Source organism: Macaca thibetana, chromosome 8, assembly GCF_024542745.1.
Source record: "Macaca thibetana thibetana isolate TM-01 chromosome 8, ASM2454274v1, whole genome shotgun sequence".
Lineage (NCBI taxonomy): Eukaryota > Metazoa > Chordata > Mammalia > Primates > Cercopithecidae > Macaca > Macaca thibetana.
Genome location: NC_065585.1, coordinates 21,365,665 through 21,388,928, shown reverse-complemented (window position 1 = coordinate 21,388,928; position 23,264 = coordinate 21,365,665). Strand labels below are relative to the sequence as shown.

Below are 23,264 nucleotides of genomic sequence, written 5' to 3'. Positions count from 1 at the left end.
CTTTGGGAAGCCAAGGTAGGAGGATTGCTTGAGACCAGGAGTTTAAGACCAGCCTGGGCAACATAATGAGACCCTGTCTCTACAAAAATTTTAAAAATTTAACTTGGCATGGTGGTACGTGCCTGTAGTCCCAGCTACTTGGGAGGCTGAGGCTGAAGCAGGAGAATAATTGAGGCCAGGAAGTGGAGGTTGCAGTGAGCCATGGTTGCGCTACTGCACTCCAGCCTGGGTGACAGAGTGAGACCCTGTCTCAGGAAGAAAGAGAGAGGGAGGGAGGGAGGGAGGGAGGAAGGAAGGAAAGAAGGAAAGAAGAAGGAAGGAAGGAAGGAAGGAAGGAAGGAAGGAAGGAAGGAAGGAAGGAAGGAAGGAGAAAAGAAAAGAAAAAGAAAGAAAGAAAGAAGGAAAGAAGGAAAGGAAAGAAGGAAAGAAAGAAAGAAGGAAAGAAGGAAAGAAAGAAAGAAAGAAAGAAAGAAAGAAAGAAAGAAAGAAAGAAAGAAGGAAATGAAGGAAGGAAGGAAGGGAGGAAGGGAGGAAGGGAAGGGAAGGGAAGGGGGAAGAGAGGAAGGGAGGAAGGGAGGAAGGGAGGGAGGAAGGAAGGAAGAAAGGAGGAAATGAAGAAAAGAAGAAAAGAAGAAAGAGAAAGAAAGAAAAGCTCAGTTCAACTCTTAGAATGATAGTCTTTTACAGAAACACTAGTTGAGACCTGAGACTTGTCCAGTGACCAGGGAAACCAAGAACCTCTTGCATGACTGTCGGATCAATAAATATTCTTGATGATGAGAAAATAGAAAGTAAAATGAAAACGAAGTCACAACTATTTGCAAGGCAAAACAGACATCTCCCAGTGAGCAAAGTGTGTATGCAGGAGAGGCACTGTTGTCAAATTCTGCTCCCAATATTCCTTCCTATGCTAATGGAATCATGTTTTCTGCCTCTCATTTATAAACTGGGACTAATACCTGCCCACTCTGAAGAATCTCAGGAAGATTATATAAGACAATGTCAGAGTGCTGGACAGGGAGGTTTCATTATGATGAGTCAGGGCTTGCAGGGGAGGAAGTGGCCCTTTTGCCCTTAGGAAGCTTCTTCCTTCTCCTCTCCTCCTCATTTCACACCCAATCTTCCAGTTCTCCCTTTCCTAAAGTATCTTTCCCTTCAAGTGGAGGAGGGATCATAGCTAAAGGACTACAGTGTGCCAGGGGGCTGAATTTTAGCAGACACATTTTGGAGACTGAAAAGACATGAAGCCAGTGAGATGGCCAAGGTTTCCAATATGCTTACTTCTTATGGGTGCCTGCTTTCTGGCTGGATAAATTGCCAAATATATTTATAGGTAAAATATCACTTCTCCTTGCTTGACAGAATCTATGCAAAAGGATTGCTGAAGTTGTTTGATTCCCAACAGGTCCATCAGTGTAAGGCAGGGGAGGAAAAAGGGGGGATGCTGCAAGTAGATTCCTCCCTGCAACTTCCCGAGTCCTCGGAGGACCAAAGAAACTTGAGATTGACAGCACAGAGCCTCGTGACCCTCCTTTTTTATTAAACACTTGGTTTCCATTGATTCCATTGGCAACAGTGGAGAATGTTTCTACTTAAGCAAATAAGCTGGAGCCTCCGCTTTCTGAAACCATTCCTGATCCTCTTGGGAAGAATCGAATTCTTCCAGTGGTGTGCTGAAGCTAAACTGTTTGATTGCCCAGGACAGAGGGGTTCCCTGGAATGTGGGTCTTTAAGTGCTAAAACTGGGACAGTTCCAGGTAAACCAGGATGGTTGGCCACGCTAGCTGGAGCTGACTTTGCAAGCTGGCAAGAGCCAATTGTGTGATCGCTTCCCAACTCTGCTCAGTGAGATCATGCCAGTAACTTGAAATCAGTCACGGTAAAAGTATTTACACCATGGAAATTGGCAAGCACCACAAATTAGGTTTTTGTTTTCTCCTAGAGAGCTCGAGGTGAGACGTTTTCTAGCACACCACTGACTTTCTCTTTTGTGCTACACTCCGTTCTGGAGTCTTCAATCAATCAGATCCTTTTACAGGTACATTATCATGCTTTTTTATTAGTCTATTTCCTTCCCTAGACTGTAAGCCTTTTGGAGGCTAGGTCTACGTCATGTTCATTCTCATATCCCCAGCACCTAGCACAATGCCTGACACATTGTAAGTACTTGGTAAATGTTCTCTTCCTTTCCATGGGAGGAGGAATCTTCTTCCTTTGTATGTTACAGAATACATTGAATGCCTTTCCCTTTGCATCCTCGTCTTGCACCCAGTTTGTATTAATGTCAGAGTCAGTGGCAGTAGTAGGGACAGAAGAATGGAACAGGAAACTTATTTGGCTGGAAATCTTGAGCTGAGAATAGTGTCAAGCCTTCTAGGGTGATGAAGCAGAGAGAATGAAAAGAGGAATAGTAAATTTAACCAAGGTGTGTGGGAGGGCTCAATCATACCTCAGCTGGAGACATAACGGGAATCACAAATGAAAGTGCAGTCCTAAGACCTTCGGGTGTGAAACAGTTTGAGCTGAATAATGCTTGGGGCTCTTAGAATTCAATACCAAATGGAGGAAATAATGGACTCTGAGGAAGGTGACCTGGCCGAGATATGGATTAGTAGCCTTTCAACCCTGGTTGCACTCAAAATCATTTGGGCTCCCAGTCTGATCCTATGAAATCAGAATCTGAGGTATAGTGGTATATCAGGTATAAGTATTTCTAAAACTCCCCAGACAATTCTAACAGCCAGCCAGGGTTGAGAACCATTAGTCTGAGAAAAATTAGAAACTTTCCCCATTGACATCCCAGTAAAGGAGGAGGACAACTTAGAAACGTGCTGAGGGTTTACACGAGTAAGAAATCCTTGACTTTATCCAAGATGCTAAAGATAAAGGGAAGAGGTTTAGGATGAAATCTTTTTTTTTTTTTTTTTTTTGAGACAGAGTCTCGCTGTGTCCCCCAGGCTGGAGTGCAGTGGCGCGATCTCGGCTCACTGCAAGCTCCGCCTCCCGGGTTCACGCCATTCTCCTGCCTCAGCCTCCGAGTAGCTGGGACTACAGGCGCCCACAACCGCGCCTGGCTAATTTTTTGTATTTTTAGTAGAGACGGGGTTTCACCGTGGTCTCGATCTCCTGACCTTGTGATCCGCCCGCCTCGGCCTCCCAAAGCGCTGGGATTACAGGCGTGAGCCACCGCGCCCGGCCAGGATGAAATCTTAAAGTGAAAATTTAACCCAGGTTTTTCCAAATGGGTGACGTGGAACGCTGAAAGCGTTAAAGCCATTGGACCTCCAACTAGGAAAGGAACTCCTTTTAAAATTCTCTCCCAACTCTTCTGATTAAGTCTGTGCTTAGTGATAGTGGGTCTTTCACACTCATCTAATCCAGGGGTTGGCAAACTGCAGACTGAGGGTCATATCTGGCCCATTACTTATTTTTGTAAATAAAGTTTTATTGGAACACAGCCAACCCATTCATTTACATTTGGTCTATGGCTTCTTGCACTACAATGGCAGAGTTACCTACTTGCACCAGAGGTTCTGTGGCCCACAAATCCTCATTATTTACTTTGTGGACTCCCACTGTATCCCATGTAGACCATGTAGACAGGTCCTTTTTTAGTCAGAGAATAGGACCTTACCCTTCAACTGGCAATATCAAATTTAGTTAGAATTTAATACATTCTTTTTGCTTTCATTTAATTATCTACATTTATGTCAATTGATATTAATTTTCCATTTATGGTATCAGTATAAAATTTCCTTTTAAGATCAATTAATTTATATTAAAAAGTGAGTATTTAAAATAATTAACAGAGTAATTAGTAGAAGAGGTGACCCACGTATTTGGCAACAATCATGAAGTTTGTACTTAAATCTGAAGTTTGGGAGACATTTAATGTATCCAATCCCCTCATTTAAAGAAACTGAAGCCTGGTTGTTAAGTCACCTGCCCAGGGTCACCTTATGAAGACACCCATCTCCTCTCTCTCTCAGAACAATGTTCTTTTACCTCTAACTGGTTACTGATTTGCACTTTGAAGCCAGTTAGTACGAATGCAAATTATTGTACTTTTAACGTTCATAAATTCAGAGCCAGAAAATATCCTGGTAACATTTCCACAGACATGGTTAGTAGAGATTGATGGGCAATTTGAAACAAAATAGAGGGGCCATTCACATCTGAAGCATGAATCTTGGGTGATCAGTGACATATTGGTTTCATTAAGTCGATTGCTTCTTGGGCATGATTTCCTTGGAACAATAAATTTGATTTTTAAAAAGCCTTGCTTTTTTTTTTTGTTAATTAAAATCCACTTAATTGCTTGCCAGAGCAAAAAGTAAAACTACCCAACAGAAAAATATGTATTTGGCAGTATAACCTGTTGGGTATATTTAAGCACAGTTTGAATAAGAATATTTGATATTTCATCATGTAGTTATTGCTGTTTTCATTAGGATCCTCCATGATCTCACACCAACTAAAAGCAAGCTAATTCCTTCATGCCTAGAACCTCTTCCCACATTAGAGGTTTATTCGTCTGTGGGGGTTGATCAGAGAGCTGATGGGAAAGTGTGTTAGGAAACTTGAGCTCTGCCCACCTTAGTAGGGTGCTGGAATGTTACAGAATTGTTCATTGCTGTTGATACCTCCTTTCCAAGATGCAGTGTTACAGTGACATACATGATGACTAAGTGTTTGGCTATCACTCTAAAGGGGCAGAAATATTTGTATCATTTGACAAATAAAACTAAAACTAGAAAAACATCCATTTGGATCACAGCTCAACATGATTTGCTTACATATGTTGACTGTGTATGTTCTGAAAAATGAGTGTAATTCTTTAGATTAAAACATGACCTTTCTCTTACATTTGGGATTGCTTCCATGTTGGCACTTCAATGCTTTTTAATGAAAATTGGTATAGTTAGGTCATTTTACAGAAAGACAAGCTTCCTTAGGCTATGCCGTCTGGGTTACACGTGTTGATGTGATATTTACCTATCAAAGGTGACTGCTGGGCAGGGTAGGAGGTAGGAGACCTGACTTGAAGGCCCTTCAATATGTTGTGTCTTAAAGTGGTGGGCACCATTGTACCCGAAGGTACTGATGGTATACTCAGGAGTGTAAACAATGTGGTCATCCTGCCATGCACTGAGCTCTGGTATAAGGAGTCCAAGCAGGGTACTACACCCAACCAGAGGAGAGGTGAGCTAATCAGCTCCTGATGGTTCCAGCCCACGTCTTTCCACGGGAGCACTGCTCATCTAGACAGGAAATCCAGCAGCCCAGCAGCCTTGTTACTGGGGGTTTCTGCAGTGAAACCCATCTCACTCTGGTATAAGAACTACTATTTGATCCAGCAATCTCACTACTGGTTATCTACCTAGAGGAAAAGGAGTCATTATACGAAAAAGATACTTGCACATACATATTAAGAGCAGCACAATTTGCAATTGCAAAAATGCAGAACCTACCCAAATGCCCACCAATCAATGAGTGGATAAAGAAGCTGTGGTATATATATATACACAATAAAATACTACTTAGCCATAAAAAGGAATGAATTAATGGCATTTGCAGCAACCTGGATGGGATTGGAGAATACTATTTTAAGTGAAGTAACTCAGGAATGGAAAACCAAACATCATATGTTCTCACTCTTAAGTGGAAGCTAAGCTATGAAGATGCAAAGGCATAAGAATGGTACAGTGGATTTTTGGGACTTGGAGGAAAGGGTGGGAGAGGGTGAGGAATAAAAAACTACAAATAGGGTTCAGTATATACTGCTCGGGTGATGGGCGAACTGAAATCTCACAAATGACCACTGAAGAACTTACTCATGTAACCAAATACCACCTGCTGCCCCAAAACTTACTCATGTAACCAAATACCACTTGTTCCCTCAAAACCCACGGAAATAAATAATCTTTTAAAAAGAAGAAGATGAAGTTACTCATGGGCTAACAGTTTTGAGAAAACTGCTGCCTCTTGGCTGCTGCTGTCATCAACAGGAGGACAAGGGTCAATCTTCAAGAGAAGCTGACTTTTTCCTGTTATAAGAGAAGAAATCAGTGTAGGGACATGCCTGGGCCAGAAGGGCAGGAATGGTGATTTCTGGTAGAGATCCAGAGACATAAAGACACTCTGAGGACATTTGCCCTGGAGCCTTGTTTTCCTATTTAAGCGGTGGTTCTCAATCAATCAGGAGCGATTTTTGTCTCCCAGGAGACAATTGGCAATGTCTGGAGACATTTTCAGTTGGCACGAGTAGGGGAGTATTACTGGAATATCTAGTGATAGAGGCCAGGATTCTGCTAAACATCCTACAACAATGCGCAGAACAGACAGCGCCGTCTCCCCCACCACCCCGCCACACACACACAAATAATTACCTGGGCCCAAATGTCAGCAGTGCCAAGGACTAATGTGCCAAGGGTCTACAACCCTGGCCAAATAGTTGTAACAATTCTGTCAACGGATCTCTTTAAAAAGTGTGGAGAAGGCCAAGCCTCTGGTGGTAAATGGCACACAGGTACTGACTAAAGCAAGGACGCCAGTCACCAAGGGCAAATTGCTGTGATAACTTAAAAGGGAAGAATAGAAATGGACCATGATGTCTTACTTTCTTTAATTTTTCTGCAAAGTAACCCAGATGACAAATCTGAAAGATGAGTGCTGGGATAAGGTAACTAGGAGGAAGAGTGTGAGCTGAGATCAGTTCAAAGTGAGAAACCTGTTGTCACCTCCTGCTTCTTTGTCTGCATCAAGATTGTTGTGAACATCCCAGCCTACACTGGCAGGGTGATGTGGCCAAGTGACATCTCTCTGTTGACTCATTCTTAGGGGCCCTTGAGTGCTGTGTTGGGCTGGAGAACTTGGAGTTTCTAGTAGAAGCAGAATAACATTCATTATCTGGAAACAAGATTTTGTGTCCTGGGGAAAATGACTGTCTGCTTTGAGGTTGTCCACAGATTGTTTGGGGAGTTGGAGACCTCTGAAGAGTGCTAAACTTCCAGATATCCAATTACTGCTGTATTGCATCAACAAAAGAGAACTTGGAGGATAAAGTGGTTGTGGGGAGATGATGGCTATTTCTCAACCATGAAAGGAACCATGCCTTCAGGAGTTATGAAAAATGAAGCACGTTTCTCATTAGAAAAGAATGATCCATTTCCTTCTTATATTGCCAAATTTCGTCTTTTGCCAATTCAGTGAGAGTATGAACTTGGGATTCATTACTTGCAGGAATCCTCAAGAGTTAATGATAAGTGGGCAGATTGGAAATGAAAAGTGAGAATATTGGGGGCTGAGCGGGGCCTTCATGGCATCAAATGTGCTGTCTGGCAGGATGCAATCAGCAGTATGTGGACAAGTTCTGATTTGCTGAAAAGGAAACAAGGGGAAATAGCTAAATTTGCTGTGAGCAAATTTCTGTCTCAGTCAGTATCAAAACAATGAGTGTTATTCTTTCCCCTGGTAGAAGAGTTTATACATTGGATCCAAAAAAATTAATTCTTTTAGTTAATTAATTAATTTTTTAATCTATTAATTCTTTCTTTAAAATTCTCTTAAACATTTTTATCTTCCTTTTCATTCCTACCACTCTCATCCAAGTCCCCATTGTTTGGAAAGAGAATTATTTTTCTCCCTTTCTATCTGATCTTCAAGTTTGCATCCTCTTTCTATTTCAGTCCATCTAGTAGTATTAGTATTAGTAGTGGTAGTAGTAATAGCAGTAGTAATATTATTAAATATAATAGTATAAGAAAGAGGTGATGATAAAGCAATATACCCCATCCCCAAGGATAGAGCCAACCTTACCAACTATGATTATTCATGGGGTAGGTACATGACCCAAGTCAACAAGAATTCTTCCCTGGCATCTTACAGATACTTAGAGGAAGAAGAGATTTTCCTTGAGGCTGCTAATCTGGAGCTATGGGAGGCCATGGAGCTCTCTTGGTGCCTGAACTATCTATGGCCATGCCTCCCTCTTACCAACCCCTTTTGCTTCCCACACCAGGAAAAGAAAAAACTTATTTTCAGTAGGAGAGAAAGAAGCCAATTCATAGAGAGAAGAGAGAGAGAGAACTGAGAAGATGATTTGCTCAGCTTCAGGGATGAATTATGATTCAAGGGTCTCCTCTTCTTCTCTGCCAGTCTTGAGTTGGGCTTTTGACCAGTTCTGGCCCATGAGATAGAAAGGGATGTCTGCTGCTTGGAGCTTTGCAGAAAGATTCTCCTCCCTGATAGGGGAGTGGTACATAAGGAAGAAGGTATTTTTTCCCTCTATCTGCTTCCTTCTTGCTTGTGACTATCTTGAGAGAGCATTAACTTGAACACATGACCGTTATCTTGCACCTAGGCGGGGAGACATTGCTAATACATCCAGAGTGGCAGGACAGAAAGGCAGACATAGCTTGGGTCCCTAATGATGTACTGAACTGCTGAATCAACACTGGAATTAGCTTAATTCAGAGCTCCTGTTAGAATTGACAATTAAATGTCTTTGTTATTTAAGTCAAAGTGAGTCCTGTGCTGTGCTACTTTTGATCAAACACATACTAGTTGTCCAAGAAACAAACAATAACAACTGTGAACTCATATTTCCCAAAGATATCTCAAACTCTATAGATCCCTAAACCAAATTCAATCTGTCACTGCCTTACATCCCTGGGATGTGCCACCATCCACCTGTGCACACACACAAACCAGACAAGACACCTGGAGTCACTCTGTCATCTTCCTTTCCCTCACCTCCCGCACCCACTTAGCAAGTTATGTTCCTTTGACTCCGATCTGCCTTCTTGTCCCCAATTCCATTGTTGCTATTTTAGCTGATGAGGGCGGAGGGCGGCAGAGGGTCTTCATTTCTCTCCAAGGCCACTGCTTCCCAAGTGCTTGACTTGCCTCTGGCCATGTTTCTCTCCAAGCCCTTCTCCACTAGCTTCCAGCATGGTCTAGCTAAAAGCAGCACTCAAGTTTTTACTCCCTTGCCTGATTCTGACTTGGGCTTCCCTATGCCTATACCTCCTCAACCCAACTCATGTCTACTCATAGCTGCAGAATTCACCTTATTTGGAAAGAGAGTCTTTGTAGATGTGATTAGTTAAGGATCTCAAAATGAAATCATCCTGGATTTAGAGTATTTCCTGAATCCAACGATTGCTGTCTGTATTAGCTCGTTTTCAAGCTGCTAATAAAGACATACCCCAGAGTGGGTAATTTATAAAGGAAAGAGGTTTAATGGATTCACAGTTCCACATGGTTGGGGAGGCTTCACAGTCATGGCAGAAGGTGAAGGAGGAGCAAAGTCACATCTTACATGGCAGCAGGGCGAGAGGGAAGCCTGGGTGGGGTGGGGAAAGGAGCAGAATGGGGGAGTTCTCCAGGCTGCATTCAGGGTGAGAAGCCTGGGGAGGAAGGCATGGTGTTAACCTGGGTTTCAATGCCATCATCTGGGCATCTCTACAGGTTGAATGGTGGGAGTTCCCCATAGTCAATGCCAAGGCATAGCCCCATCCTGGGCATGGGAAAGACTTATGCTTCAACTGTCATTCTCAAACTTGAGCATGCATCAGTTTCACGTGGAAGGCTTGTTCAGATGCAGATTGCTGGATTCTACCTCCAGAGTTTCTGATTCTGTAGATCTTGGATGAGGCTCCAGAATTCGCATTCCTAACAAGATCCTAGATTATACCAATGATGCAGGCCTGGGAGACTTCATTTGAAAACTACTGCACTAGAATACCTGACGTTAGACTCATGGCTCTGAACTTTGGATACATTAGAATCATTTGGGGAGTTTAAAAATATACAGATGCCAGGGCCTTGCACATGAATTGGTCTGGGAATGCAAATAGATATAGGAATTTGAACTCCAACTGGGCAAAACACTCATTTGTTTAAGATTTATTTAGAAAATGTAATGAATGCATCGATGAATTTATCTAAATTTTGTTAAGCGTCTACCATGCTGCAGGCATTGTGTTGGTGATGGGGATATAAAGGTGAACAAAATACAGTTCTACCTTCAGGAAACCATCAGTCCAGTGTGAGGCAGGTGTACAAAACAGGTGGTTCTGTTGGGCGCAGTGGCTTGCACCTGTAATCCCAACACTTTGGGATGTTGAGGTTGGAGGATTGCTTGAGCCTAGGAGTTGTAGACCAGCCTGAGCAACATAGGAAGACTCCCCTCCCATCTCTACAAAAAATTAAAAAGTAGCTGGGTGTTGTCATGCTTGCCTGTGGTCCCAACTACTTGGGGGTATGGAGGTGCTGAGGTAGGAGAACCCCGAGAGGCAGAGGCTGCAGTGAGCAGTGATTGTGCCACTGCACTCCAGCCTGTGCAACAGAGTGAGACCTTGTCTCAAAACACAAAACAAAGACAAAAAACCACATGGGAGTGGAGTAATAGTTATGCAGACAGAACTATGAAAGCCTTAAGGAAGAGCATTCAATCCAGCTTGGGGGGCAAGGAATGCAGAAAGCTCAGGGAAGGGGGTAAAGAGATTACAAGGTGATGATTCAGTTCAACAGTTTCAGAAATCCCAATAGGTTAAGCTTCTATTTGGCATAAAAAGAAACTTTATTGAACCCAAGGCATAGTGTTAAAAATTTGTGCCTAAATCCAAATCCATGCTTGACCTCTTACTAGCAGTCCAACTAGGGACAATTTACCTAAACTCTTTTTGCCTTACTTTCCCCATATTTAAAAGGGGGACTAATGATAGTATCTCCCTGATAGGATTGTTATGAAGACCAAATGACATAACACATGTGAAGTGCTTGGTGGCATGAAGGACTCCAACTTCCAGGGTCACTGTTCACACCCTCAAAATAGTTCACAGTCTACTAAGCACTTTATAAATGTCAGTTATTATCATTAACATTTCAGAAGGTCTCATTTAAACCTCCAGTTATAACCATCACCACTGGGAGTTTTAGTTTTGGTTCTTGTTGCTGTGGCTGTGGCACTGGGAGGCGAGCTCGCGCTGCTGGGACATGCAGGATTCTCTCCCCTGCACCAAGTGGCCCCAGACTCCCGTGGCTCTAGAATTCTTGTGTTGAGGTTTCATTTTGCAGGTTCTTCCTTCTATCAGTGTATCTGTCCTCTGCCGACTTCTTACCACCTCCTTACAATGGCTGCTTTTTTTTTTTTTTTTTTTTAATCCACCATAGACAAAATATCCAAAAGGCTAAGATTCCATAATCATACCTAAAATGTAGCTACCCTTCGGAGACTTGTCTTTAAATGAAGAAGGTATGCTTTGGTGCATGTCATGTTTTGACATCAGAGGCCCTTTCACTTCCTCCCACACTTTTGCGGTGATGTTCTGAAGGACTAACTTTCTGGGATAAAAGATTTCCTGAGGTCAGGTGCAGTGGCTCACACCTGTAATCCCAGAACTTTGGGAGGCTGAGGTGGGAGGATCACTTGAGCCCAGGAGTTTGGGACCAGCCTGGGCAACATAGGATGACCTATCTTTACAAAAAATTAGCTGGGCATGGTGGCACACACCTGTAGTCCCACCTACTTGGAGGTCTGAGGTGAAAGGATTGCTCGAGCCAGGGAGGTCGAGGCTGCAGTGAGCCATGATTGTGCCACCGCACTCCAGCCTGGGCAACAGAGCAAGACCCTGTTTAAAAAAAAAATAATATTTCCTGATCTTATTTATTTAAGAGGATCTTAAATAAATAAATAAGGATTTTATTTATTTTGAAGAAAGATCTTTTGAAATGATTTAGACTGCTTTTTGCTAGGGTTTGACTATGGGTCTTCTGGATTTGGGATCACAGTTTCATGCAAACCCTTGGTTAAGACCATACTTATTTTAATTTCAAATTCCCAGCCAATTTTTACCTGCCTCCAGAGCCTCTCTTCTTCTCTCAGGAATCTGGACCTATTTCCCCACTTGTCAGGCAGCTTTTGGGTGTTCTTGGTCCACCTTCATCTGAGCTCGCCTGGTGTTCACCTGCCACAAGTCCCAAACTGTTCCCCACTGGAGACAATATTTATGTTGGCTAAACATTGGCACAAGCAAGTCATAAACTTGGCATGTTCACAAACAACGTGGCAGACCGCTGAACAGATGTTCTAACATTTACAAATCGGTTTTCAGTTATGAGCATGTGCAATGACCATCTGCCTTTGTCCCCAGTGTGCAGAGCTCTTCTTGTAAGATTAGTCATATTCTACACTTCAGTGTTTCTCAAACTCTGCTGCACATTAGAGGCACCTGGGAAGCACTTACAAACCCTGATGCCCAGGACAACCACCAGACCAATTAATTCAGACTCTAGGGCTGGGACCCACGCATCGGTGGCATTTAGAACTCCTCAGGTGATCTCAATGCAGGCAGGTTTGAGAATGCGTTCCAAAGTCCAGTGCTTCTAAGATTTTGATGTGCCTGAAAATCACTTGAAGAGTCTGTTAAAATGAACAGATCCGAGTGGGCTGAGCGTCTGCATTTCTAACAAGTGCCCAGGCAGTGTGGATGCTGCTACAAATCCAGGGACCATACTTTGAGTAGCAGGGCTGCAGTCCTTTCTAGTGCCTGTTCATTAGCCTTGCAAGTAATTTCCCAGAAATCATGAGTCCAGTTGAGTTTGTGATTATTTACACATTTATCAATGGCTCTACGAGGTCTCCCTCCCTCTGTCGTTCTGCCCATATTCCCTAGCCACACTCCCATGGTAATCTTAATATTGATCTCACTTCTGTATTTTTCTCTAGATAGTGATTCTTGTGAAAACAACCCAGACAATAGAAAAGTCATCTAGCTAAACCTAAGCAGATTTTTCCACTGATCTGATCTTTCTCTCTGTGTGCACTCTATCTGCAAAGCTCACTGGACACAAGGACATGTCCTCCAGGATAAGGAAATTCTTTGAACATTGTGTGATTTGGCGAATGATAATGACCCGGTGTCTTGGTTGCTGCTGCTCCAAACAGGTTAGTTAGCAACACTAGGTCTTCAGTTCAAAAAAATCAGTAATAGTGGCAAAAGAACTGAGGATAGCACAAAAGTAATTTTCATTTAAGGATTGGTTAGGATTTCAGATGATAGTACCTTGAAAAATGCAATTTCCTGGCCAATATTCTACTGGCTCTGCAATAATAGATGTCAATTATCTATGGCCCCTGGTCTGTGGACATATTCTTGGGGGAATAAAAACTTTTCTAGGAGTCTTTTGTATTTCATGCTGATAATAACTTAAAAATTAACATAAAGCACACTAGGTCATCAAGGTGACCAAGTTCTGGCTCATGATTTCAATGTCTGCATTTGTGTTTGTATTTATGATTGTTTATATGCCAAATAGTCATACTTCAATTATTGCAGGCTAATGAAGAAAGAAGAGTGAACAGAGGGAGATTTAATAGAAACACCATGTGTGTGAGCTGAGAGAAGGTCCCATGGCCTTACAAGGAGCCTTACAAATGAAAGTGTCTCAGTAGGTTCAACAGAGAAATATGATAAAAGAACTCAGAAGTCACATACCACACCATATTTTAGATTTGCTGACACTCAGAAAACGAACCAAAGCAAAACAAAAACCAAGTATAACTCAAAAAATCCCAGCATTATAGCCATTGGGACCATTTCATGTTGAGCACAGCCATTTAATCTCAACAAAATAACATTGTCTATTACACTATGTTGATAACATACATTTAAACAGCATTGACTTATAACATTATCATTTAATTTATGTATTTGTTTTGGTTATGTAGTTGTTTCAAAACCACCAGCATTCTAGTTTTATGTTTGTACATATTCAAGTAACTTTCTAATGCAAATAAGTTAAGCCATTACTGGGATAATTTTTTGCTCTTTAAAAAGATTTTGTATTTACCTTTTTACGTATATTCATTCCTTGTGCACATGTTAAGTTCCTTTACTATTTTCTGAAATGTCATAGTGGTCCTGGTGTAGTCTCATGCGCTTGATTTTAAGGGGTTATTAATGAGACACTGTTGGGAACAGAAACTAAGCCCCTACAAGAGTTCATTTTTACGTTACCTGTAAATACAGTAACAAACTTTTTGCAGGGAAAATTTCCCTGCTTGGAAGTCACGCCTGATGATGGCTGGTGGCTGGTGGAGGGTCCAACATGACAGGTCACTGGGGACTCATATTGGCCCCAAGAGAGAGCAGGGGTCAAACTTATGATTTGGAGGGAAAATAAAGTGCTTACAGGCTGTGGGACCTCTGGCTTTCCATTCCCTGATGGGTGGCTGAGAGGCTGCACGACAGTCGAGGGTTGGGTGTCCCCTTTGGGCAACTGTTGACTGCCTTCTGAGAGGGTGTACGACTGGCTCTAGGATTTAAAAAAAATACATAAAAATGCTGGTCCACTCCTAAAGGCCAGCTGCCCCCTGGGTTGACTTTCAAAAGACAAAATTCTCCTCCTAAGCTGTGAATGCAGGGTCCAGTTATTCCTGGGGTCCTCTGCATCTATCACAAGTATTTGAAAAGTAGGCTTCAGTTTCTCTGAAAGATACACTGAATGAATGGATCGTTCATAATCTCTGCTGGTATGAAAATGCTATTTGTAGATGATATAAAAAACAATGCCTTTCCTAAGAATATATTTGTAAGTTTGTAAACATCTGAGTGCAGGTTTAATATATAGCGAAGGAAAACCCTTATAGACAAAGTAACAGGGTTCAGAAAGTTTTGGAGTTTTATTCTCTGCTCATAGTGTGCATGAAATAGATCATTCTTGCTGTGGGAAGTTATAGCAGGTACATAAAACCTTATTAAGATTTGTATTGGAATAGCTTTAGATATACTTCCGTGTAAAAAATATTCAAGATTCAACTCTGATCTGTCTTGTGTGTAGTTGGTTCCAAAAGGTAGTGTTTTAGTCAGTTTTTAGTCATTAACAATTTATAGACACACTATTCAGGAGCCTAAACATTTCAAAAGAAATTTAAAGTATTAAGTCCCTTCCATATATCTGCATGTTTAGAAATAATACTGGAATATTTTCACCTTTCAATCCAAGTTGTATGGACTTACAGGAGTATTTACCTTGGTCTATTAGTATTTGCAACATGAACCTATCTTTCCCACATAACTCTGAATGGGCTTAGTTTATGAAGTTTTATACAAATTTGCTACAAACTAACAGCTTTAGTTATACATTCTACAGATACATATTAACCATTTGCTCTCTGCAAGGCACTATTTACCACCTTATTTTACATACTTCCTTCTCTTTAGACCCTCTTAAGAGATTTTTGGCCAATGAGGGAAAAAAATATTCCCAAAGCTTTTTTTTTGAGACGGAGTTTCGCTCTTGTAGTCCAGGCTGGAGTGCCGGGGCACAATCTCGGCTTATTGCAACCTCCGCCTCCCAGGTTCAAATGATTCTCCTGCCTCTGCCTCCTCAGTAACTGGGACTACAGGCACATGCCACCACGCCTAGCTAAATTTTTATTTAAAAAAAGTTTCTTTAGTAGAGATAGTGTTTCACCATGTTGGCCAGGCTGGTCTCAAACTCCTGACCTCAAGTGATCCGCCGGCCTTGGCCTCCCAAAGTGCTGGGAGTACAGGCGTGAGCCACCGCCTCAATACATTTTAAAAGCATGGTATGCTGTTGCTAAAACCAATATTAAAGGGTAATCACAGTGATAAAGTATACAAGTATCAGTCATGATTTTATAGTTTAAATTCCTCCACATGCTAACCAAAATTAAAACCAATTCCCAAAGGCAATGAGTACTTACATGATGATTGCCCATTTTCCTTTTTCCGAGATGGTTTTTCTGTATTTCACTAAGAGATCAGTCCTCCCACAGACAAAGTTTACAATGTTTTTCCTCCGGGCATAATATCTCTTGTGTTTAATAAGTAACTTTTGGCACTGAATTTGAATACATTGTTGGGGATGGGTAGGGAGTGGCTCTAGCTACAGATGAACTTAGACTGCCCAAGTTTCCTTGGTACCCATGTTTTTAAAATAATGTACTTCTTAATAAATAAAGTTTAGGCTTTTAAAGTTGAGTAGCTTCTTCCCACCTAAAAGACTAAACCTACCTCACTTCTGAATCATTGAGTTATTCTTTCATATTCTGGGTGTTCATTTTAAATAGTATGCCTTTTAATAATGAAAACATTAACCAAATAGAAAAATCTTACTATTTTTACTAACATTGTTATTATTATTACAGAGAATTTTTTGAAGGCCACATTGCATTACACTAGATCATTTAAAAAATTTTACTTAGTTTTGAATTTAAAAAGCAATATGTGCAGACAGTAAATTTGTTTTTAATAGTACAAAAAGGTCCCGTGAAAAGTCAGCCTACTGATCCCAGAGGTTTTCTGTGAGTCCTTCCGGAAGTGGTCCATGCATATTCAGCTATGTCCGACTGTCGGTCTGTCTAGTTACCTACTTCTGTTTATCTTTATCCAACTTGTCTTTTCTCCCTGGCCAAATGGGTTTGTACAATGTATTCTGTTCCATGCCTTGCATGTTTCTTTTCTTTCCTTTTTTTTCTGAGAAGGTATTACACCATGTTTCTTTTTTCTTTTCTTTTTTTTTTTTTTTGAGATGGAGTCTTTCTCTGTCGCCCAGGCTGGAGTGCAGTGGCGCGATCTCAGCTCACTGCAAGCTCTGCCTCCTGGGTTCACGCCATTCTCCTGCCTCAGCCTCCCGAGTAGCTGGGACTACAGGCGCCCACCACCATGCCTGGCTAGTTTTTTGTATTTTTAGTAGAGACAGGGTTTCACCGTGTTAGCCAGGATGGTCTCAATCTCCTGACCTCACGATCTACCTGCCTCAGTTTCCCAAAGTGCTGGGATTACAGGCATGAGCCACCACGCCCGGCCGACAAGTTTATTATGTGTACAAATTTATGGGGTACATAAGACATTTTGTTACATGTATATAATGAGTAGTGATCAAGTCAGGATATTGAGGGTGTTCGCCGGAGTACCATAGATTTCTGTTGAGTACAGGCACCGTACTCTACTATCCAACGTTGAATTTATTACTTCCATCTTAGTGTGTGTTTGTACCCTTTAACCCACTTCTCCTCTTTCTCCACACCCCCACAACTCACCCTTCCCAGTCTCTGTTCTCCATCTATCCACTCTGTACCTTCATGTGATCAAATTTTTTACCTCCCACATACAAGGGAGAACATGTGATATTGGTCTCTCTGTGCCTGGCTTATTTCACTTAATAGAGTGGTCTCATGAGTTGTATATTTCATATACTAAAGAGATACATGACATTGGCACTAAAGAGATACATGACATTGGCACATTTCTTTTTAAGTGGCTATGTAGTAACCTGTTATGGATACGAACCAAACCTTATTTCATCAGTCCACCGTTGAAGGTCGTTTAGATTGTTTTTGGTCTTTTGCATGAATATTTCATACACATCTTTGCTATGCTTTCTTATCTGTAGAATAAAATCTTAGAATAGAATTGCTGGCTAAAGACTGTGTGCACTGAAGAGTCCAATAGCTGTTGCCAAGTGGTCCTCCACACTGACATAAAATGCTGGACCACTCTCAAAGACCAGCTGATCCATGAGGCTTACTTTCAAAAAATGAAATTTTCACTCCCACTATATGAATATACCAGTGTGATTTTTCCTACATATTGGCTAACGCTAAATATTGTCAAACTGTTTCATTTCTGCCAACTTCAAAGGTAAAAATATGGTGTTTTATTACATTTACATTTCTTTCATTTGATATCCTTGCAATTGTATATCCCATTTATTTAAAGCCATTTGCGTAATTTTTTTCTGTGGTTTGCTTGTTTGTGGTCTTTATTTTTCTTTTGAGTTATTAGTATCTTCATTATTTCTTTGTAAAACACTTTATTTATAATAAAATCTAGGCTTTTGTGAAGTGTAACAATTATTTTTCCCCAGTTTGTTATCTTTTGTCTTTGTTTATTTTGAGGGTATATATGTGAAGAAAGTATTAGCTCTGATGTATTCAAATATATCAATCTTTTATTCTTTGACTTGCTTAGAAAAACCATTTCTGCATTAAGTTGCTTAAATCGTCTTGTATACGTGTTCCTCCAAGTTCTTTTAATGGCTTAATTTTTTAAGGCTTATATCTTTGATTCATTTGGAATTGATTTTGATATAGATTAAGGAAGGAAGGGTGTGTTAGGCTGTTCTTTCATGGCTATAAAGAAAGAACCAGAGACTGGGTAATTTATAAAGAAAAGGGGTTTTATTTTGTCATATTGTTCTGCAGGCTATACAGGAAGCATGGTGCTGGCATCTCCTTCTGGAGGGCCTCAGGGAGCTTACAATTATGGTGGAAAGCAATGGAGAACCAGTATGTCACATGGCAAGAGCAGGAGCAAGAGAGGAAGTGCGGAGGTGCCACACATTTCTCAACAACCAGATAATGTGGGAACGCAGAGCAAGAGCTCTCTTATCACCAAAGGGATGGCACCAAGCCATTCATGAGGGATCCACCCCTATGATTCAACACCTCCTGCCAGGTCCAACATCCAGTATTGAGAACTACATTTCAACAGGAAATAGGGAGGGGACAAACATCCAAACTATATCAAAGGGAGTCAGCTTAGTTTTTGTTATTCAGTCAATCCTAGACAGTTATTAGATAATGCACTTTTTCAGTGTTGGTCTAAGATGCCACTTTTATTTAAAGCTAATTTCCCATGTAACATAGAATTAAAATTTTGTATAGGTTTATTAAATTCTGATTTTATATATTTATTATTTTGTTCTTTTAACTATTATCTGTTGAGTGCCTTGGAATCGCTAATTGTTGGAAAGAAAGACAGACAGGATGGATATGGTTTTTCCCTTTCTAGAACTTGTAGTCAAGTTTCTGTACAAAAAAAACCCAAATAAATAATTATAAATTGTCATATGGGCTATGGAGAAGATAAGCAGGATGCTAGAATAAAGACTAACCCGTGTGTGTGCACACATGTGTGTGTGTGTATGTGTGTACTTTGCTTTAAATGGAGATAGGGCTCTTCAAGGAGCTCACATTGAAGCTGTGAATTAAAAGGAGTTCATCATTTAAAAAGAGAAAGTGCTCCAAATGGGATGTTCTTAACTTGTGCTAAGGCTCAAAATAGGAAAGAGCTTTGTGAACTGGAGAAAGTAAAGATGTCAATGAGACTGGAGACTATTGGGTACCACACAGGGTGCTGGGTATGGAAATACAGTGGTGGGCAAGACAAACTCTCCTCCAGGAATTGACAACAGAATGAAGGAGAAGACAAGAAGACGTAGGTTAATGACCACTGCCTCGAACACTTACTATTATTTTTTCTTCAGTGTTGAGTTTTTGTTTTATTGTCCACTGTCTCCTTTTGCCAGCCCAGACTTCTCAGGGCCACTTCCTCTCTGCCCCAACTCTGTGTCACTAACCACATCCCCCAGGGACCCCGATTAGTGATGTCTCAGAGGTCACGAGGGGCAGGGCAATTTGATGTGCAATGCTTGTTGTAGAGATAAGCACTGTTCAAGAGTGCTGAGTTACTGAGCACAGGAAATGCCTAGTTAAGGAAGCAATGCAGTTTATGGCTCCAGGTGAAAGACAGACAGCTGAGAGGCAGAAGTGTCTTTTTACTTTTCGACATCACTACCAGCGTAGACACCTATTGATTATTTAGATTTGGCCATAGTCAGGTTTTGATTTGACATAGATGGCGCTATCCCTAGTGTCCCTCCTTTTCTCCTTCCTCAGGTGGATGGGTACTTAGGAAGCTGGCTGGGATAATTACCAGCAACAGCAGCAGTGGGGAAGGAAGGAACATTCCTATGACCTCAGGCCATTTCTGGAAGGATGCAATGCTTGGAGGCCCAGAGGGGAGAAGGAGGGAAGCTATCTGGGAAGGAAGAGTGAGAAGACACGATCTGGGTGAAGAGAAGGCACAAGACAGGTGGGAGGGCTTTTTGTATTGTTGTAAATATTCAGTGATTATAAATTATAACAGGTGCTGTGTAATAGGTTCCTCTAGTCAACTGGGCTACATCTACTTTTTACATCTCTTGGATTTTGGTTCTCAAAGTCATGATGTTGCCCACTGACAGGGCAGTTGGCAATGTGTGTGGGAGTATTTGGGTGGCCATAATGAGTGGTGGAGTGGGGATTGGAGCCCAGCCCAGGGATAATAAAAATCCTGCACTGCATGGGACAGTCCCACACAACAAATAATTGTCCAGTCCTCAAGCCAATGGTGCCCCACTCCCCTTGAAAGGTGGGAGACCTTCTGCCTCTCCCACCTTCCTTCTTTGATGGGTTCTATCGGCAGACCAAGAGTTTATGAACTTTTGTGGTGCTCCCAGCTCTTAAAGTCTGTAAAATCTGAAGTTACAACGCTACAAGCTTAATTGCGGCAACTGGAAAAGTATGTAAGATGGAGAATGTGTAAATGGACAAGTGGGACCGAAGAGACAAATCACTTGGACCAACTCCTTCATTCTATAGATTAGAAAATTCTGGTCCTGAAAAATGGCCATATCTCAACCAACATCAGCCTGCTAGTTAGTAGAAAGAATGATGGGATAAGATTCTACACTGCAGGATGCTCCTCAACTTACAATATGATGGGGTTACATCTGATAAACTCATCACAAATCGAAAATATCATTAAGTTGGAAATGCATTGAACACACCTAATTTACTGAACATCATCACTTAGCCTAGCCTACCTTAAACGTGCTCAGAACACTTACATTAGTGTATAGATGGGCAAAATCATCTAACACAAAGCCTATTTTATAATGAAGTGTTGAATATCTCATGCAATTTATTGAATACTGTACTGAAAGTGAAAAACAGAATGGTTGCATGGATGTCCTTAGAAGAAGAGGGAAATGCGTTATGAAGACACAGGCACACAGGGAGAAGGCCGTGTGGCAATGGAGGCAGAGATGGGCATGCTACAGCTGCAAGCCAGGGAATACCAAGGACTGCCAGCAACCACAAGAAGCCAGGAAGAGGAGAGAAAGAATTTTCCCCTTCAGGTTTCAGAGGGAACACAGTCCTGTCAACACTTTGATTTTGGACTCTTTTTTTTTTTTTTGAGGCAGAGTCTCATGGTCATCCAGGCTGGAGTACAGTGGTACAGTCATAGCTCACTGCAGCCTTGAACTGCTAGGCTTAGGTGATAATCCAGCCTCAGTCCTCCGCCACACAAGTAGCTGGGACTACAGGCGTGCATTACCGCACCCGGCTAATTTTCCAAACCATTTTTCTGTAGAGACTGGGGTCTTGGCTGGGCGTGGTGGCTCACACTTGTAATCCCAGCATTTTGGGAGGCTGAGGGGGGCAGATCATTGGAGGTCAGGAGTTCAAGACTGGGGTCTTGCTATGTTGCTCAGGCTGGTCCTTGATTTTCAACTTCTCTCCTCCAGAACTGTAAGACAATAAATTACTGTTGTCTTAAGCCACCAGTTTGTGACACTTTGTTATGACAGCCCTAGGAAACCAAAACACCTTAAACAGAAAGCAAAAAGCTCATTGATTGCTGTGAGAATCACAGCAACTGCATTATGCTGCATAACTTGCATTTAATAAAATTTCCACTTAGAAATACTTTGGGGAAAATAGTAGATGATATTAAGACTACAAGTATTTCAGATTCCCTTATAGTCATATAATATTAATTAAAATAACAAAAGCACATAAATGTTTATTTTCTAAATGCTGAACACTTGCCTGATCTTTTTTCCTGCAGGGAGAATTCATAGTATTTTATTTATGTAGTGTAATTTAGCTACAACCCCAAAATTACAGTTGATTTTTGGACAGATACTTTCTTCCACATAGAAAAAGCAAAAATGTTAAGATTTCTGTCATGTTTGTGCATAGTCTCCCCCCTCCCCATTAGTTAATACATTTCTAAGAGCAGAAACACAACTATTGCTTAACAAATTCCCACAGTGTCTTCATATAATGCCTGCTTTATAAAAGTTGTTGCTTGACTAAGATGAAAAGACTGAAATCTGCAGGAAATGATTAGAGTTGCTGAAAGTGTACTCCTATATTTTTCCAGTAGTAAAAACGCGAAAGTCACACATTTCATCTTGTATGTATAAAAATAAAAATAACATAGAACAAAATGCCACCTGAAACTCATGGGTGTATTAGCAAATACTGATTGTATATTTCCCATGTACAAGACACCACGCAGAGTTACAGGGAATAGGAAAAATACAGGACACAACTCTCACCCCACCCTCTTAGATGCTACGCTCTAGTTGGGGAAATGAAACATCCATATAAACAAAACCACATCTTAATTTAATGTTAGTTTTGTGGCAGAAAAACCACAGCCCTGGGAGAGCAAAGCCCCCTGGGTTTAGGGTGGTCTCTGCTACAACTTACGTGTGTGATCACATCAGAGTCACTCGCTCTGTCCAGTTCTTGGCTTTCTACTATGTAAACAGAGCAGCTGGGCTTCATCTCTACATTTACTATGAACACTTTGGGTTTAGGAAGGTAGGTTGCAAGTGACTGAAATCTTAACTCACAACAACTTAAGCAAACAATTGAATTTCTGGCTCACATAACTGGAAAATGTGCTACCTTCAGGCATAACTGGATCCAGTTACTCAAAATATATCTTAGAGACCCACTGTCTCTCCCCATCTCTCAGTGCTGTTTCTCCCCTCTCAAAGAGATTCCACATTTCAAAGGCAAGATGTTGGCCAGAGGATCAATGTATTCATCCTTAAAAATTCCAAAACTAGTGAAAAGGAATGAGAGCTTCTTTTCCCCATAAGTTTGAATACACAACCTGGTGTGATTCTCTGGCTCACGTTGGGATTCATTCCCATCTCTGAACTTGTCACCATAGTTGGGGTGGGGGCAGGTTGTGAGGACCAGATTTCATGTCCTCCTCTAGAACTGTGTGAGAAGTCAATCATACCCAAATCATGTGGACTGAGAGTAGGGGAAGGATTGTCACCAGAGAAAATTGGGGTGCTTTTAATAAAAGAAGGGTGAATGTAATTGTAGGCTGGCCAAAAAAGAGATGTCTACTACAGAAGGGCAAAAGAGAAAGAAAAGAGAGAGAGAGAGTTCATGAGGATGGGAGAAGGTGAAAATGGTACCCCAGAGGCTAAGACCTGACATTAGAGACACTAAAATGTGAGTAAAGTGTCCTTCCCTTCGGAGCTTCCACGTCCAGGGCAGCCGTCTGTGAATCTTCTTGAGCTGACCTGCCAGTACCCAACATTCAACATCTGCTCGCGCACTCATGCAATGTCCACTTCTGACTTGCTCCATC

The 23,264-nt window shown here is 41.4% G+C and overlaps 1 protein-coding gene across 2 annotated transcripts in view; it reads right to left on the bottom strand.

Annotated features, from left to right (window-relative positions):
- The window catches only part of ANXA13 (annexin A13), a 58,619-nt gene extending 42,777 nt beyond the window's left edge, over positions 1-15,842 (bottom strand). The window contains exons 1-2 of one of the 2 annotated variants that reach the window (XM_050801706.1): positions 15,737-15,828; positions 14,200-14,322 (exon numbers count right to left, since the gene is read on the bottom strand). In XM_050801706.1, coding sequence (XP_050657663.1) covers positions 14,200-14,322; positions 15,737-15,751 — 138 coding nt within the window. In that variant the 5' untranslated portion in view covers positions 15,752-15,828. Of the gene's footprint in view, positions 1-14,199; positions 14,323-15,736 lie in introns of both variants that reach the window. The other variant, XM_050801707.1, reaches the window with a different exon arrangement.
- Between the last annotated feature and the right edge of the window lie 7,422 nt (positions 15,843-23,264).